This window comes from Psilocybe cubensis, chromosome 9 (assembly GCF_017499595.1).
Source record: "Psilocybe cubensis strain MGC-MH-2018 chromosome 9, whole genome shotgun sequence".
In the NCBI taxonomy this organism is placed as follows: Eukaryota; Fungi; Basidiomycota; class Agaricomycetes; order Agaricales; family Agrocybaceae; genus Psilocybe; species Psilocybe cubensis.
Window position 1 is genome coordinate 1,180,408 of NC_063007.1, and position 18,567 is coordinate 1,198,974.

Genomic DNA, 18,567 nt, shown 5'->3' on the forward strand with positions numbered 1-18,567 from the left:
CTTTGATCCTCCTCAGCGTCCCGCGGATTCTTCCTTTTTTTTGTCCTTTCCTTTTCGTCTGCCGCGTCAGGCATTAAGGGATCCGCGATTTATTGTAGTACACCATCCATCCATTGCCACGTGCGACTCCAGAGTATACTTCGGGATCGGCTTGGACGGTTCTCGGTCGCACGGGATGAGAAGAGATCAGATGGGGCACTGCGCTATGCTAGCCTTGAAAATTTGTAGCTTGAAGCCTTGATTATTGATTAATTGAAGTCCGGAACTGCGCGCGAGACATGAGCGTGATGCGGGGATTGGAAGTCCACCGTGAGCCGTGAGGGAGTATGCCAATTGTCCACCTAGTGCTTAAGTTACTTACAGAAAAATCAAAAGATGCATGGATGTATGATGTGATGTGTCTGTGTGGTCGCTGTCTGAATGCCTGATCATAAAAGTATATCATTAGCTATTGCCAGTGAAAGATGATGCGCCAAGTTCAGTGGACTCTGTACTAAGTGCGATCTTTCAAAATTGCAAGTACCGGGACACAGTAGCTGTAGATGTAGTAGCTGTACCGTTATGGACCCGGAGACGAAGTCTCGCACGCCTACGTGTACAATTACATGTCCAAGTAACAAGTTAACTTCTAACCGTGAGGTAACGTACACGGTTTAATTAAATACTACAGGGCATCGCACTAGACTAAGCGCAACATAGAAATTGCCCAAAAAGGCGACTCCGAGTCCAAGTCCGAGCTAGTAGTAGGCTGAAAAGAAGCTTGTCCTTCTTCCTGCCAGTAGACTGATGGACGAGATTCAGAAAGCGTGGATATTCCCACCACTGGCATTCATTCCGGCGTGTCTGTGTGTGGTGAATGTTCTTCGTTTTACGGTTTTCTGTTTTGATTTTTGGATACTGATTCTGTTAGTCAATTTTTGCTGTATATAGTGATAGATTTATGATTTTGAGTTGATTTGAATGGTTGGATGTGAGTTAGTAAGGGAACTGAGCAGCTCGGATGATGATGATGACGAGGATGATGTTGCCGATGTTGATGGTGGTGGTAATGTTGATGATGGGGGTAATGACGATGAAATAACTCAATAACGACAGTGATAATGATAATGATAATGCTAGACCACTGGAATTTTATTTGTGGAGTGGTAGTGACTTGGGATTAACAAAAGTAAAAGTAAAAGTAAAAGGTGAAAAATAACACTTTGTGTCCGAATCCGACTCGGAGTCCATGACAAATGGAATGCGGGGTGCGGGGCCCGATTGTCATTGCGATAGTCGATGACTGTCACTCGCAAGAGGATAGACAGGACATGGACATAGCTGCTAACAGCTATAATATACAGCCCAAAACTTGGAATGACAATGGACATACTGTGTGGTATTAATACCGCATATGTAATTGTAAGTTTTTAACTCGAACACATGATGCCACTGATGTGATGCTGGAGAGTTGAGACGGGTGCGGTCACCGGTGTATAGTCGGAGGATGTATGTTAATGTCCAAATTTTCGTGCTTCAACTGGGCTGGGCTGGGATGGGATGGGGTGAGGGGTTTTGGTATTCTCTTTTCCTTTTTTTGCTCTCCTTTTTTCTGTTTTCTGTTTTCTGTTTCCCTTTTTTCTATTTTCTATTTTCTATTTTCTATTTTCTGTTTCCCTTTTTTCCCTTTTCTATTTTCCGTGTTCTTTTTTGTTTTCTATTTTCTATTTCCCCCTTTCCCTTTTCCCTTACCCTTTTCTGCTCTCTCCTTCCTCCTTTCCGTCGCGGTTTTCCGATTTCCGATTTCTTCGATGCTTTCTTGACACTTGCCTTCAGATTTGCTTTTAGCCTTATCAGTATCAGTATCGGGCTCAGGCTCACGCTGAACTTGATCACAATACATCACGATATACTTGTGCTTGTACTTTGTACTAGTACTACTTGTTACACTTGTTACCATTAGGCTAAGGCTCTGAATCCAAAGGACCAATGGACCAATAATCAATATCGGATATCGGATATCCTCCCTCAGGCTCAATCCACCTCCATAATTATAAGCGCGATTCTAATTGGCCCGTGGGTACTACTAGCACTAGCACTAGGAGAACGATAACAGCCGACTTTGGAATAAGTCAACTACACCAGCGCAAGCGCACGGGATTGAAGGGACTATATATATATATATATATGCGTGTGTGTATGTGAGCGCCGTGTGAGCGTGGCGGTGGCGGCGGCGCTACGAGCTACGAGCTACAACTGCAGCAGTGGGCGGCTGCGCGTCTACGTCGTTGGTGTCCATGTCTATATCGATGTCTACGTACAGTGTAACAGAAGTACTTAAATTGTGGTACCACCCACCACCCATAATGAGACTTTCCTACCTCGGAATCGTCTTCGGAATCGACGCGGCTTCGTTGAAAGAAAGAGGGTAACTATAAGTTACTATATGGCTGGTTATGGGCGCTAGATGCCAAGTCCAAGTTCATTTAAGCGTCCAAGTCCAAATTGCGCGTCGCGTCGCGTCGGATTTTTGTGTGCGTTTTGCGTACGTGCGGTCGCGTAATGGCGCTAGCATTTTTTTTTGGATTGGATGGTTAGACGATTATACGGTTAAAATTTTGATTGGACGGTTTGCGCGTTTCGTGTTGTGTTTCGGTTCCGGGGTGAGATGTGGGTCCTTTTTTTGCTTGCTATTAGTATTAGTCAAAGACTAAACGGATGTGATGTGGATGTGATGTGGAGGCAGAGGCGGGCGTGGAGGTGGGGTCCAGACTTACGTAGACTGCGCGTCTTACAGTGTACTGACGGTACCGACGGGATACGGGATGCAGGATGCGGGTGTTACGGCCAGAGCCAGAGCCAGAGCCAGGGCCATGAGGATGGGAGACTCGAGGTTGAACTTGGGCTTAGCGTTCGCGTTATGAACCGTGAACCGTTAGCTGTTAACTGTTAACCGTTAGCTGTTAAACGTTAAACGTTAGGCATTAACACGATCGATCGACGCGTTCGATGCGTTCGATGCGCATGTATGTACTAATACTACTTAAGTAAGTAGGGTTAACACGATCGACGCGTTGACGCGTCTTGCGCTATGTAGAATCTGGAGTCTGGAGTCTGAGACGCGTATTGCAATAAACTTTCCGAGCCACGGAATGGTCAGGGATGGGACGGGCCGAGGGACGGGGACGGGGGTGTATTTCATTCTATTTCATCCCATTGGCATCCTGGAGGCACCATCCTGGGAGCTAAGGAATCTGCTTCGAGTTCGAATTCGAGTTCGAGTTTGAATTGTTGTATGTTGTATGTTATAGGTACCGTCGTTACTGTTGCGTGTAAATGTAAATGTAGTCAAGTGGTTATCTGGCTAGGTAGTACAGGGGCTCTAGCTGGCCTTAGCTGGCCTTAGCTGGCCTTAGCTGGCTCCAGTCTCAAGTCGCGAGTAGCGGAAGGTGCGACTGGCGCGTCGGTGCAAGTCGCGCACCGACCATTTCATTTCATTTTTCATTTTGTTTTAATTTGACGTGCGGAGGTGAAGTTGAATTGGAATTTGGAATTTGGAATTTGGAATGCGCGTCGCGTCGCGTCGATCGTGTCGATCGCGTTGTGACGTGGGGTGTCGATCGCGTCGTTGGGTGTCGTGACGTGGGGTGTCGTGTCGTGGGGTGTCGTGTCGTGACGTGGGGGGCGCGTTGAGGGGCCATTGGCTGTCATTGGCCAAGCGGAGGGCTAGGCTAGGGAGGGATTAAAGGGTTAACGTTTAACGCTTAAGTTCATCATGGTTCATGGTTCATGGTTCATGGTTCATGGATTCACGGACCACAGTTGATCACAGTTGATCATTGGTTGATCCTGGGTGGGTGATCGTTTGATCGTTGAGCGTGCCTCTGCGGCGTGCCTGTGTAACTGTAACTTGTAGGAAAGGGTATTTGGAAATTGTGATGAAAAAGTCAAAAGTCAAATGAAGGATTGGTATTGGTTTTTGAGTTTCGTCGCTCGTGGTATAATGTAATGGAAGGGCTTGGAGGCTGCTACTATGACTATGATTATGACTTGACTGTGTGCCTTGGTCGTGGTCGCTGGTAACAGACGAAGTAAAATGCACAACGCAACGCGATGGGATAGGGTGCAGTTACCCGACCGTGAAAGAAAAGCTGCGTATGACTGGAATGTGAACGTTAAACCCGGACCTGCCAGAGCGAGACTCGGAAGAGGGTGAAGATTTTTCGGAGACGGATTCGGTTTTGTGTTAATTAAATTTGTGATATGACATCGTCATAGGCTACCGGGCCTTGTGTCGGGCATAGGTTTACAGTTAATGCTATTGCTTAAGTGTAACATAAGTGTAAATTAAGTAACATAATCCTGAGGATGCGAGGTGATGGCGTATGCGTATGCGCGGTGCGCTATGGTGTATATATCTTAAATCCACTTTTCATGTGTTCGAAAGTTGCTTCTTTGAATTAGAAGTAGAATTAGAATTTGTGAACAGGTACCGAGCAGGTCGAATCGTCGACGAGTTGAAAGACAAGGTAAAGGCACATTGACAGCGCACCGCCTCGCGCATCTTTTTTTTTTTTTTTCGAGGGAAGAAGCGTACTTACGCTATGTGCAGATGGAGGCGTATATGCGCTGTGGAGATGTCACTGGGATAGATTGATAATGATATTTTTGGAAGAGGGGAGGGGTTGTGCGAGCGCCGAAGGGAGCGTGGATTCGTTGGATTCCTACGGAGGTTAAAAGAGTACGTAAGGGTGGCGGGGTTCGGAGGTGGACTGGGGATGAAGGAAGGGAATGATTTTATCTGCGGGGTATGTATATAGACAATTGTGGATGGTAGCTATAGACTGGAAGGATGGATGGCAGATGAATGGGAAGCCGAGGGAGGTGGACACAATGAGATTGGATTCTGTGCAAACAGAGACAAACAAACAAGTGAGATGGATCTTGGGAGACAGGGACGTCAGACCTTGGGATTCTGCACTCGCTGTGCTTTTTTATATCCTTCCTACAACTCCAGACTGCCCGCCCCTCGCTTCTCCTTTTTTTTTTCTTCTGCTGTGTCGCGTCGACCGTGTCCGCCTCTTTTCTTCCGTGAGTTGTCTGTGCCCCATCCTGACTGTCTAAGTGCTTGAATGACCCCCGTCTGCAGTCTGTCATTCATCCATTCATATTTTTCCATTCTACTCTTCTATGGATTCCCCCAACCCCTCCCCGCCCCATCCATCCAAACACCCAACAAAGCCCAAGTCCCCCTCCATCCTCTCCATCGACCTAGGCGACGACTACGACGACGGATACGCCAGCCCCGGAAAGGACGTCCGCATCCAGCGCTGGCTCGAGCAACAGTGCCGCTTCGTCCTCGGCGTCGACATCGCCCCAGATCCCACCAGCGAAGAGGACCACTCCGACTCGAGCGACGACTCGAGCAGCACCGACGAGCGCCCTCGTATATCCAACGCGCGCGCCCCGCCCACACCGCCCTCGCCACCCTCATCCGACCGCGCAGACTCGCCCCTCCTAGGCTACCCCAGCCCCAGCCACCCGGACCTCTCCTCCCCTTCCCCCTCCCGCTCGCACTCCCCTTCCCCCTCGCCCCCCGCGTCCCACGCCCGCACAGACTCGGACCCCATCTCCATCCCGTCCCACTCACACGACCTCCCATCCGGCGACATCCCGGACCCTTTGCGCTTCCCCGCCCCCAACTACGTCCGCGAGCTGCCCCTCGGTGACCCCTTTGCCTTTTCCCATCCCGGTCCAGACCCCAAGAAAACCAAGAACAAACGCAGGAAGGAAAAGAAGAAATCGAAGGAGAGCGTGGGCCTGCCCCAGTCAGCTGCAACTGAACCCATGGAAAAAGTTTGTCCTTTTTTGATTCTTATTCTATCCGTTTTGTTTTGGTTGCCGGTGGTTGAATTCGGTTTTTAAATATTTTACTTACTTACTCTTTTTCTATTTCTTTCTTTTCTTGCGTGTTTTAGCCTTTACCGCCTCCACCGCCCGTCTCGCGCCCAGGCGCAGAGCCAGTTCTGCTGCCACTGCGCATCACTCCCTCATCATCACACCTTCTAAACCAACCCACAACACAACCACCATCCACAACAACAACAACAACGATATCACCATCAGCGCCCACCCCCCTGATATACGCCCACGCTCCAGCGCGCTCCTCCTCCCTCGCACACATCCGCGCCCACGCTCAGGCGCAGGCGCTGACGCCCACAGCCAGCTCGAGCTCTATCACCTCAACGCCCGAAACGAGCTTCACACTCCCATCCGCCATATCCACGTCCACGTCCATGTCCACCTCCGCCACGTCCGCGTCCCCCGTGCACTCGCCGCGCATCTCGCGTTCTGTGTCGTTTACAAACGCGAACGCGACTACTCCTGTGTCCGCGCCCGCGCCCGCCAAGAGCGTGAATCCAAAGCGGCATTCGCCGACACTCTCAACAGCATCCACGTCCTCCGCCTCGTCCTTCACCCACTCACACGGACACTCATACGGGCTGGGACACGGACACGGGCACGGACAGGCGCAGCACGTATCAATGCCGGCGCACTCGTATTCCCATTCATCGTTATCCTCGCTCGCGCTCTCGCGCGCTACTTCGTTTTCACCGCAACAGCAGTACCAGCAGCAGACGCATTCGGCTTCAGCTGCGTCGGCGTCTGCATCCAGCGCGGTTTCCCAACAGCAACAGCAGCAACAGCAACAGCAGAGGAGACATTCAACACAGGCTTCTATATCCAGCACGACGAGTACCAGCGCGGGTGCGGGTGTGAGTGCGGGTGTGGGTGTGGGTGGGCGCAAGTCGTATTTGCCTCTTGGACCCGGACCTGCGCCTTCCCCTGTGCCGGGTTCTCTCCAACAACAACAACAACAACAGCAGCAGCAGCAGCAGGTCCAGCCGTACCCTTACCATCACGGACATGGGCATGGACGGACACCGTCGATGAAGTCCATGTCCATGTCGGGCTCGTCGTCGTCTGTGCTTTCTTTGGCTTCTGTGTCTTTGGCTGGTTCGGGGTTGGGATTGGGATTGGGGTTGGGGGTAGTGTCGAGGTATGTTGTTTCTTTGTTGCGTTTTTTGTTGAGTTTTTTGGTTTTGGGTTTGGTTTTTTGTGGTTTTGCCCTGTTTTTCCTTTCTTCCTTTCTCACTCTATTTTTTTTTTTTTTTTTTTGCACTGTTCTGTTCATTTTTTTGATTTATTGTTGGATGGATGGATGGATGGATCCACCGTGACCATCCACCCCTGCGTCATTGGGATCTTCTTCACTGAGATCTTCGTCTTCTGTTCGCTTCGCTTACTGCGACGCGACTCGTCAAATTTTTTTTTTTTTTTTTTTGATTTGGTTGGACTTTTTTTTACTCGTATCTCGGGACGGAGGGTTTTTATCAAGTTCTTCCTGATCATCTTCTTTGGTTTTCGGTTTTGGTTTTCGGTTTTCGGTTTTCGGTTTTGGTCGTGTCCCTGCATTGGACTTGGACTTGGACTTGGGACTTGGACTTCCACCCGCGTTTAGCGTTTCGCTTCTACATCCCTGCATCTGCTTCTGCCTTTTGCATCCGCGTTTTTACTTTTTTCCCTTTTTCCCTTTTTCCCTTGTTGCTTCTGGTTCTGTTCTGGTTCTGGTGCGGATCATCCGTCCGTCATTCACTTCCATCCATCCATCATTATCATCCACTTGTTTCTTGTTTAGAAGTTGAACCTGACGCTAACGCTTAACAACTCTTTTTTTTCCCGTCGCTTCTTTTTTTTGCGACATAGCTCCAATGTGAATGTTCCCACCCCACACGCGAGCGGGACGTCGACTTCGAATGGGAATGTTACTCCGAGTCCGAGTTTGAGTAGGAGTCCGAGTTTCAGCGCTAGTGCGAACGGGGGTGGGAGTGCGAACGGGAGTTATAGTCGCAGTCCTACGCCCTCTGGATCCGGTTCCTCCGTTGCAGCAGTAGCAACAGCAGCAGCAGCAAGCGGCTCGCTTTCGAGACGGTCGTCGGTGTCGCAGCTCGTAGGCGTTGGGGCTGTACAGGCGTCGCATTCCATGTCGATTTCGCATTCGATCTCGCACCCTCACGCGTCGATGTCGCACCCGCATACGTCGATCTCGCACGCGCACTCGCTATCCCGCCGCCCAAGTCTACTGCGTCAGCCCTCCCTACCGCTCCTTGGTGAAGTCGGCGAGCCGCCGTCGCCGCTTCCTGAGGGTGTGGTTCCTGCTGCTTCTGCTTCCGCTGTTTCGTCGACTTCGTATGTCGCTGCTGCTGCTGCTGTGGGCGACGGTAAGGCCGAGGGCGTGGAGAGTACCCGGAAAGTGGAGGATGTGAATCAAGGGTTGGACTTGGAGATGGGCTTGGGCTTGGGTGGTCCGATTGACACGCTTGAGATTGCGCATAGTCCATTGTCGGCGGACGCTGCGGTGCCAGCTCCAGTTTCAGCTCCGGTACCTATTGCGCCCCAGCAACAACAGCAACAGAACCCGGCGTCACCTGTAATGGCGCTGTATCACCTTCCAACCGCGATGCAGCAGCTCAGGCGAAGCCAGTCGTTCCAGGTGCTCGAAGCTGCTTCTGCCGCTGCCGCTGCGTCTTCACCATCTACTACATCCGCCTCTGCCTCTGCTTCTTCCCCCGGATCTGCGTCCGCCTCCGCCTCAGCGTCTTCACCGTCCACTGCGGATCCACTGGTCGTCACCTCGCCCTTACCCCCAAACGCACCACCTACGCGCCGCCTCTCGCGCGCGTCGCGCGCTGGATCGATGTTGCTTGCGCTCACGCCCATTGTGACGACTACGACTACTACTACTGTTTCGAGTGTTTCTGCGGGTGAGGGGGGTGGGGAGTTGGCGGGTGGTGGGTCGGGTGTGGCGGGTATGTCGAGTAGTGTTGTGGCGGGTGGTGTTGTGGCAGGAGGAGTAGGAGTAGGAAGCACAGGAGCAGCGGGAGCAGGACACGCGCAGAAGCACTCTGTGTCGTCGTCTGTCTCGTCAGGTGCAGGTTCTGTGTCAGCTTCAGCTTCCGTTTCGGTGTCGAGAGATAGGAGCCGTGCGCGCTCGCGTGCTGGATCGATGAGTCTTGCTGCGAGCTTGGCGCAGAGCTCGTTGAGCTTGCACGATCGTGCTATGAGCACCGGCGATGGTGGTTCTGGTGTAAGCGCAGGTGCAAGTGTGAGTGGAGCAGAGGGAGAGGGTGAAGGAAATGGAGAGGAAGAGGGGTACGGCGAAGATTGTGCGCGGAATGCGGTGTACATTGATTCGGAGGAGGTTAGAGAGAAGTTGGATGCGCTGTTGGCGAGGGTTATTGAGGAGGTTTCTGGTGTTGCTTCGGGTGCGGGTGTTGGTGTGGGTGAGAAAGAGAAAGAGAGAGAAAGAGAGAGGGAAAAGGAGAGGGAGAGGGAGAAGGAAGCTGAGCTCGTCGGCGCGTTGTTCCTCAATGGCTCAGGCGACGCCGAAACCAGCGCCGACGTCGACATGGATATGGATATGGACGAGGATCGGTATCGCGAGTCGATGCATCTGCACGATGATGGAAGGGACATGACGTACATGTTCCCGTCCCCGCCTCAGAGCGCCAACACGAGCGAGTTCCGTCTTGCGTCTCTTGTGCGCGCCCAGCAGCAGCAACACCAGCAGCAGGGTGTCATGACCAGTGTGCCCATTGCGCCGGGTGAATATGCTGCTTCGGCGGCACCGGCGGGGATATATATGACACCCTCTGGATCTGCGTCGCAGGTGTACATTGGCCCAGGCGGTGCCGGTGCCGCGCCGCTGGCGTACACATCCTCTTACACGCACTCACACTCGCGCGACACGTCCCGCTCGTCGTCGTCGCACCAGCGGCGGTCCACGCACTCGCATTCGATGTCGGTCAGCAGGAGTGTAGTGCATTCGCGCGCGGGGTCACGGGATGTCGCGGGTACCGGGCCAGCGGTGACGATGATACCGGTGCCGATACCTGTTCTGTCGGATGTGGAAGGGACGAGCAGGAGGCCTGTAAGGCCGCCGCCTGCGCCGCCGCTTGATCTCAATCTCGGACTTGGATTGGGGATGGGGATGGAGATGGAGGGTATCGATGTGATGCCGGAGGAGGAGGAGGTGGTGGTGCTTGGAGGCGAGGAGGAGGATGCGCTGTTCCTGCGCGAGAGTTTGGCGGGGAGGATTAGTGTGGAGAGTCAGGAGATTGGAATGGATGAGGATATGCAGCGGGAGCGGGAGCGCGGGTATGGAGGGCGGATAGACGGTGGTGGTGTGGATGGGTACGGGTATGGGTATGGGTATACAGGGTTTGCTGGGGAGGAGGGAGAGGAGGAGGAGGAAGGTGATGAGCAGGCGGAGGAGAGGATGGCGTTTTTGAGGGGGTTGGGGCTTGAGGATCGCATGATAGAGTTCCCGGCTGTGGAGGCGTTGGCGGCGGCGAGCACGGGCGTGGTCGATGAGCTGGATGCAAGGCCGGAGCTGTCGCGCTCGATGTCGCGATGGAGTTTGACGTCGTCGACGATGGGCGATGATAACAACAACAACAGCAACAGCAATCCACCCAAGGAGAAGCGCAAGAGCCTCGTTCCGTCTGCCAATGGCGACGCCGCTGGCGAGAAGAAGCGCGGACGCCTTGCCTCGCTCATATCGCGGTTCTCGGGCGTCGTTGCCCCGTCCAACACGCCGACGACGGAGGATATGCCCCCGCCTGTACCTGCGCTTCCGCTCTCGCCGCAGTCGGTCACCCACCCTTACCTGCAGTCGCAAATGTACGTCGCCGAGTCGCCTACCTCGCCTTCGCCGCCACTGCCTCCATTACCGTTCGAGGCTACCGCCAAAGCGCTGCCGCCGCTGGATATGAAGCTGACGCAGGTTGTGCCAGGAACGTGGGAAGCGCCGCAAAGGGTACCGCCGTCGAAGAGCGCGCCGAGCTCGCCTGTTAATTTGAGGCCGAGGGCGATGACGACTGGCACGGCTACCGCTAGCAACAACACATACACGCCCCGCGTCGTCATCCCTGCGCTCGCTCCTCCAAAGCCTGGATTCATCGATACTGAAAGCCCGATTGAGTCGTCGCCTGACACTGACAGCCCCGTGCAGCCTGCCGTGCCAAAAGTCATCATCCCTGTGCTCATGCCCAAGGGTATGCTGGATGACAGCCCTGTCGAGTCATCTCCTGTCGGCGGTGCCGCCCAGCAACCACAGTACGGGACGATGCGCGGGCGGTCGAGTTCGGCTGCGGATCTGCTTGGGTTCCAGGGTGCGAGTATGGCGCCTGGCAAGCGGCCGAGTGCGATGAACCGCCGCGTGCCTCCGCCGTTGCTCAAGTCGGCGTCGGCGTCCGTGTTGAGGTCGGTGCAGTCTGCTGGGCCGGCGAGGAGCTTTGGGAATAGGATTGTCTCCCCTGGACATTTGCAGACTCATCCGCCGTATGATGGCCTGAAGCGCTCGGATTATGCACATGGACAGGCGCTTAGGTATGCGCAGTTCTCGGGTGGTGGATCTGGGAGTGAGATTGGGTCTGTGCCGTTGACGCCCATTTCGCTGTCGTCGACGGATGAGGGTGTAGGTGGAGAAGAAGAAGAGGAGGAGGAGGAAGATTACGGAGTGGTGCTCAAGCGAGAAAGGACACATGAGGATAAATGGCAGCGTGTCATTGGCACCCAGGCGTCTGTCGCTTCGTTACCCCACGCACAGGCACAGGCTCAGGCTCAGTTCCAGCAACATCAGCAGCAGCAGCAGCAGCATCAACAGGCTGTTCAGAACGTGCTGATGGCTCTCGCACCCAGCACCTCGCCCACTGTGCAGCGGCACCGGCTCAAGAGCATGCCATCGCTCGTCAAAGTCTCGTCGTCCTCCTCGGCAAAGTCTCTGCATGGTGGGATTGATCTCGCCTCGCCCACGTTGCCGCCTGTGCCCTCGTCCCCCCCGCACGCGGCGAAGAAGGGCTTCCGTGGGTTCGTCCAGCGCATGGGGCTCGGCAGCAGCAGCAGCAGCAGCCATTCGGCCTCACACACCCATCTCCCGGCCATGAACAGTGCGTCGTCGTCGTCCTCGGCAGGCCTGAACGTGGCCATCCCGCACGCGGCGTCGCGCTCGCGTATCCTGCTTACAAGCTCGCCGTCGCCGACTCACTCCCCTACGCACTCTACGAGCGGGTCGCTGGACGAGTTTATCGCGATCGCACAGCCGCCTACGACGGCGTCGAGCCCGTTGGCAGTGTCGATGCAGATGCACTCGCCCTCGTCCGTGTCGCTGCTTCAGCAGCAGCAACCGCCGTATTCCGCGCATTCGTCGGTGTCGCATACGCCTCTGACGCCCTCGACCCCGCAGACGCCCTATACGCCGTTGACGCCCCAGTCGCAGATGCAGATGCAGAGCGCTGGAGGTAGCAGTGGAGGACTGTTGTCGTCCCTTAACCTGGCCAAGAACAAGGGTCCCAAGAGGAAGCTGGTCATCAGCGGTGTGGCCATGGGCGACTCGAAGGCACTCGAAGCTGTACAGAGCTGGTGCGAGGTATGTGTTCTTTGTTGGTGTATCTAATGCTTCCGAGTGCTGACTTTGGTGTTTTTTTCTTTCTTCCTTGCAGTCCTTTGGCGAAGTGAGCAAGATAACCAGAGCGCCTAATGGCAGCTTGTATGTCGACTTCAAAAAGGCCAGCGTCGCAGAGACGGTACGTTTATTTTGTCCATTTTTTTTTGTTTGCGTGTTATTTTCGTGTGGTAGTGGGAAGGATCTGAAGGGAAAAATGATGGACTACGAGGCCCAAGGGTTATATGCCTGGACTCATGCAGTCAATTGGGTTCTTCGGTCCTTGCTGCTGTTGTCTCCTTGACGTTTAGGCGGGGTGGATCTATCAATAGCCATTGTTCTGTCAACGGGGGGTCTCAGTACCTCTGATCGTCTTCTTGCTATTATTCTCCTTGGCCACACCTCAATCTATCTATCAATTATACTCATCTCCATTCGGGTTGCTGATTGACGACTTATCCCGTGTAGGTGTGCCGGATTCAAGCGCAGGTGAACATCAAGGGCGCAGGCAGCGTGTCCATTGGCTGGTGCACAAAAAAGCCTACGTTGTAACGCATCCCGCCTCGTTCGACTAGAAACGCAGTCTAACCTTTCATGGCCCACTCGTCGACTCGACTCAAAGCGGCGCAATACTAGCAACCGTCATCATTCATTCTTTCAAATAGTTCGCCCGCCCCCATCAGTGGATCATTTGCATCTCAATTATCAACAACACAAAACAGTGCATTCCCCGTCTACATGCACACAGCCCAAAAGCATTTTTTTATCTCCTTTTCTTCACACATAATATTTATGCGCTTTCCTCTGTCTTGCACCCAAGTTTTCTTTCCACATAGACTTACCAACCCAAAATTCGAAAAGCAAGCAACAAAACAATCTAGACAAACCATCCATCATCAGATATTATTATCTCTCATTGCATCCCATTCGCATCCATCGAGTCTCTCCGTTACTTTTTAATTCTGTTTTGACCCTATCGCTTCTTCGTCGATTCGCTTTTTTTTTTGTGTTCCTATAGTCTTATTCCTTTCGTCTTTCCTTTTCGCGTGTTTTTCTGTTGGGGCCTCTTGTCTCTCGCATTATCCTTTCTTCCTCTGTTTCATTTCGTATTTGATATATCTTTTTGTGTTATATCGCTTTTCGCTTTCTTTCTTTTTTTTTTCATTCCATGCTAGCCAGCCTTTGGACGTCCATCCATTCATCCACACGCGCATCACCCTAGCACGCATCATTTTTCCGTATCATCATCACACCCACCACCACCGCACTAATTATCCATCGGTTTCGTCGAACCCGTCGATCCATCTCACCGAGCACAGCCTATATCAGCTCCAATCAATTCCAAAGCACACTCATGCACACTCATTCATTCATAATCAGTCAACGAACCAACTTGTCTACTATGCGTCGTCAATCCGCACCACTATCATTTTCATAATATTTCATCTATCTACCTACCTGCATCACCACAGCATATTTTTTTTCCACATTCATTACTATCAATTTTTTTCGGTCAACTCTGGAATGGTCAGATTGGATCCGCCACGTTCATTTCGTCTCATTGTCGACCATCGACAGCTAATACTCTCCTTTTTTTTTGGCACGGCTCTGCTCGGTCGGGTCAGGTGTATCCATACACAACAAACACCCATAGTATCCAATAGGAAACCCTTACTATCCATCCATCCATCCATCGCGCTCGCGCCCATAATTTGTGTCAGCCGATGATGCTTGTACAACACACACACACATACACAACCTCTACATACACCTACCCCCTACCCTACCCTACCTACTCTACACCATATTCGGCGGTGCAATAAAGCACTTGTTTTTGTAGAATCATCGACGTTCGACGTTACCTAACACCCCCTTGTGCTAATCCCCTCTACACTTACACTTCCTTTTAGGACCTTTTTGATGGTCCTTTTTTGTCAACATCGAATCGACAATCAATGCGTGTATCCATGGATTTCTTCTCGGCCTGCGTTTTCTTTTTTTTTTTTTTTGTTTTCTCCGTTCCTTTCCTTTCCTTTCTTTTTCCTTTCCTTTCCTTTTAATCCGTGTTTCCTTTTTGTGTGTTTACGAGGCCGTGTTTGTTGTATACAAAATATTTGTGTATATTAAACCCTACACCACGGTGCCACTCCCCTCGAAAGAAAATCTGTCTTAATTTTGTAGTACATACATACCTTTTTTGCCATTTTTTGTTGGCATTTTGTCTGTTTCTTTTTTTCTTTTCTTTTTGGCCTTGCCTTCTTTTTTTTTCTGTTTTTTTTTTTAATTTTGTATCGTTGTAGTTGAAATATAAAATGAAGATGAATCTTGTGCTCGTTTATGGTGTGGATATGTGAATATGGCGTGTACTTAGGCTGAGGCTTTGAGGAGGCTTAGCACTTCAAATTCATTCACAATTTTATGTGACGACCGTATGTAATGTTCAGAAATAAATTCTCAAGTTCGTACATATTGACCGAGTTCATACATTACTTTACGAGGAGAAAGCACCGGAAGGGCAGAATCTAGATGCGTCATATTGTAAGTATATACACGGCGACAAATAGATTGACTCAAAATTGTACTCACGTTACAGTATAAGAGACTCCGGAAACCGGGCAGGAGTGGCCTGGGGGTGTAGTGTTAACGATGCCTGTTGGAGGCTGGGGCAATGCGTCGGTGCAGTCTGCATCATCGCAGCGAGCTACATCGCAGAATCCGTTGTTCTATATTATACACATAGTCTTAGCTATTTGCTTTAACCGCTCTGAGAATGTGGATTTAAGAACGTACACTAGGCGCGCTGGGGGTGATGCTGATTCCAGCAGTGACACTGCGTTGTGGGAATGGCAACTTGGCAATATAGTAAGTGCTAGGCTAGACGATGCAATTCTAGGTTAGTTGCCGCCATTCATAATATGGAACCAGCCATTCAACGCCAAACACTCACGAATTGGAACCCGGCCTCGAGGCCGGAAATGTCGCTCTGGCCTGGAGTGGTAACGACGAAGGGGCCCGCGTTGTTTGTTGGTAGTGTCTTGGTCACGCTCTCTCCAGCAGCCAGTGTCCCGTCGCTTTGTCCACCGGTGCGGAGGGCCACTGTGCCCGGGCAATTGTTCACAATCGTGTACTGTGCATCGGGAATGGTGGTCTGTGAGACCGCCGATCCTGCAAAAGCCAAAAGAAACAGAGCAAACTTCTTGGGAGAGAGACTGGAAGACATGATGAGCTTTTGGGGTTTTTGACTCTTTGAATGAGGCTCACTGTAACCTTTTTATATAGTACAGTATAAAGTTTTATTCGTCATGGAGATGGCTAACAAAATGTTCAGCGAGTGGAGCGGAATAGACTTCAACACGGTAAATGCAGACCGCCCGTTGGTCGGGTAAATAGTTGAGTCTTGCAGCGCTTGATGCGACGAGGGTTGGCCATGTTCTGATTTTCAGTCCGCTGTATGTACGTATTCCCAGACTAGTAGTAGTACATAATCAGTCTATACACGCTAGTGACTCAGGCGGATTAGATCTTTCGCTAAGTGTTTTGTTGATTTTGATCTCGAAGTTTCAAACCCATGTGGCTTCAGGGATAATGACCTCATAAAACTATTCGAGTCATGGACCGTTTATTTTAAACCTTCAAACGGGACCCAAAAAATTCTTGAAAAACAAGATCCCAAAGCGAGTGAAGTCGGAGATTTCCAAATATGAAACCGTGGTGGCTGTGAGAAATGTATGTCAGTGTAGGTCCCATGCGGGATCTATTAGATGGCAGTGTAGCTCCTGCCAGTGTGGAGCTTAACTGAAATCATACTATCTATTGTACCGCTTCTAATGTAGATGGACATGTAGCCCTCGGTCGGCAGAACTACCCCGCGCTTCCTAAATTCTGATGATGCGGACGCATCGCGGCGGTCTTCCGCAATACCTGATACATCGGAAATTCAGTTAATGATACGGCATTTAAATTGCATAATCGTTATGTTTATACCGAATCATGCATTGACCTAGGCGTGTTAGCCAAAAGGTGAGCAATAAACTTGTTTATAGACCATATCATTCCTTTGTGCTTCCAAAGGTTGTACTTTGAACTTTGTCTCCCCAAAATGGTATCCATTTTACCATGTTTGGTATAAAGAAATCAGATGCACATTATGCGCACTGCCATTCAAACTCCTTTGATCTGGAAAATATTTGTCCTGAAACAGCAAACATGGATAGTGACAACGATTAATAAAATACACTATACACGTAGATATTGCTTCAGAACACATAAAAAATCAATTATGTAGAGCAATGTTCAATAAATGTCCATATACATAGTCCAAGGAGGCAATTTGCAGCAAAATACCTCGTAACGTTGATACTTCAAGCTTCGGTGGTCCAAACTTGGTTCTGGTTACCATTGGAACATTGCCAAGTTTGTACCTGATTGGAGTTTGTCAAATCGCCATTCGTGAGATCGAGGCATTGACCTGAGGGCGCAATATGAGGCCTACGGAAGCATTGAATAGCTACAAAATGCATACCGGATCCAATGAGGGTAAGGGCTCCACTTGGTAGTTTATTCCACTGTTGCGCAACAAGATCATCGTAGCAGGTCCATATCTTCATGCCTGTTCCGCTAGATGGATCTGATAAAGGGTATGGGTCAGCATGGGTCAGGGACGTTGTTTACGGCACGAAAGCGCACTGCTTGAGGTTGCATCCAAACAGAAGTTTGTCCCTGCAAGCTTGACCTTCGTGGGGCCATCACCAAGAGTCCATTTCTGGGCGCCTGTTCCGTTGCAATCATATCTGTATATAGACAAGTAAGCTAAGCGAACTTGAGTCTGGAACTTGAAATAACGAACATTTGCACAGGTGTTCCGTTAGCCTGTACGTTGCCACGAACATCTAAGCACTTTGATTTATTGGCAGCCGGATGAATCGCGACAGTAGGTGGGGCAGGGATGGGAAGTCGCCCAGAAGGGCAAAAACTAAATGTTTCTGGTCAGAAATCGTCTTGGTCGAGAAGCAAAAACGTATGCACGTCACAGAGAACGAGAGATTAGGCTTTACGCAAGAGTGGAGAGGCCTCAATGCTGGAGTTGTTGTCTGGTCCGAGAGGTTTGACTGTGTTGTTGAGAAAGCATCCGTGCAATTGAAATTCTCGCAACGAATATCGTCACAAAATCCGTTTTCCTTCGACGACCATTTAAAAAGTTAAAATATGTAGAAAGGACATTCAAACTTACTGAGCTGTAATTAGGTCCGACAAAAACACCAACGTTGAATTGTTCGGGATTTTTGACAACGTAGTAGAGTCCTGCCTATGAGCATTAAATCGATATGAGTAATTGGAGAGTCAAAGTTTGAACTTCTGCTACTCACGTTGGGGTCACTGTTCCCAAAGAACCGCACAGTAGTACCAAGAATATCAGTTCCATTCTGCGTAGTGGCGGCAATACCGCCGACGTTAGGCCCTAGATCTCTGACGATCTTAGCGCCAACGTGCAGAGTGCTGTCATAATTGGCGTTAATGTAAAGACGCAGTGGAACAGGACAGTTGTTGCCAATTTGGTAGGAGCGACTTGGGGTAGTTTGAGCTGTCGTTTTCCCGGCAAAAGCCAGGAAGATCAGCATGCCAAAGACTGAGCTCTTTACAGAAAGGTAACAAGGCATTGAAAATAATTGGGGTAGGATAGATATTGCCATATTTTTGAAGACTTTATATGATTGACAGAGGATCCGAAGCCTGTGTGACATGAACTGTAAACCGATGACACTAATTGACATAGATCGTTCGAGAGGGCTCCACGGTCAATTGATATCCGAATATAATCGGAGGTACTGCAAAACATCGCTGCTTTCACTGTCCTCTGAAGCAGTATGTATCGGATCTTTCTTCAAGGTATCTCATTATCTAGTTTGATGAAAGTATGGATGTCCGCTATATAATCGCCAAACCGAATTACAATGAATGGTAACAGACCTTTGGCTACCACATGACCATCAGGCGGGGCTCTAGCCTCCAGGCTGGATGAACCGTTTGCTTGTAGTCATCACTCCGATTTCAATCGCCAAAAACCTCTCTACGTATCATCTATG

At 50.8% G+C, this 18,567-nt stretch overlaps 3 protein-coding genes across 3 annotated transcripts; 1 reads left to right on the forward strand and 2 right to left on the reverse strand.

The window, feature by feature from the left end:
* Window positions 1-5,169: 5,169 nt before the first annotated feature.
* JR316_0009811 (uncharacterized protein) lies at window positions 5,170-12,853 on the forward strand (the record flags this gene model as incomplete). Its single annotated transcript, XM_047895495.1, has 5 exons — window positions 5,170-5,835; window positions 5,958-7,039; window positions 7,747-12,469; window positions 12,543-12,626; window positions 12,680-12,853. The coding sequence occupies 5 exons, from the start codon at window positions 5,170-5,172 to the stop codon at window positions 12,851-12,853; spliced, it is 6,729 nt and encodes a 2,242-aa protein (XP_047745214.1).
* Window positions 12,854-14,975: 2,122 nt separating this feature from the next.
* Window positions 14,976-15,704, reverse strand: JR316_0009812 (uncharacterized protein; the record flags this gene model as incomplete). The annotated part of the gene is made up of 4 exons (XM_047895496.1): window positions 14,976-15,006; window positions 15,071-15,207; window positions 15,275-15,358; window positions 15,432-15,704. 4 exons carry the CDS (start codon window positions 15,702-15,704, stop codon window positions 14,976-14,978), a joined length of 525 nt encoding a protein of 174 aa, XP_047745215.1.
* Window positions 15,705-16,845: 1,141 nt separating this feature from the next.
* JR316_0009813 (uncharacterized protein) lies at window positions 16,846-18,141 on the reverse strand (the record flags this gene model as incomplete). Its single annotated transcript, XM_047895497.1, has 7 exons — window positions 16,846-16,952; window positions 17,007-17,111; window positions 17,171-17,274; window positions 17,331-17,456; window positions 17,510-17,661; window positions 17,715-17,789; window positions 17,851-18,141. The coding sequence occupies 7 exons, from the start codon at window positions 18,139-18,141 to the stop codon at window positions 16,846-16,848; spliced, it is 960 nt and encodes a 319-aa protein (XP_047745216.1).
* Window positions 18,142-18,567: the final 426 nt, after the last annotated feature.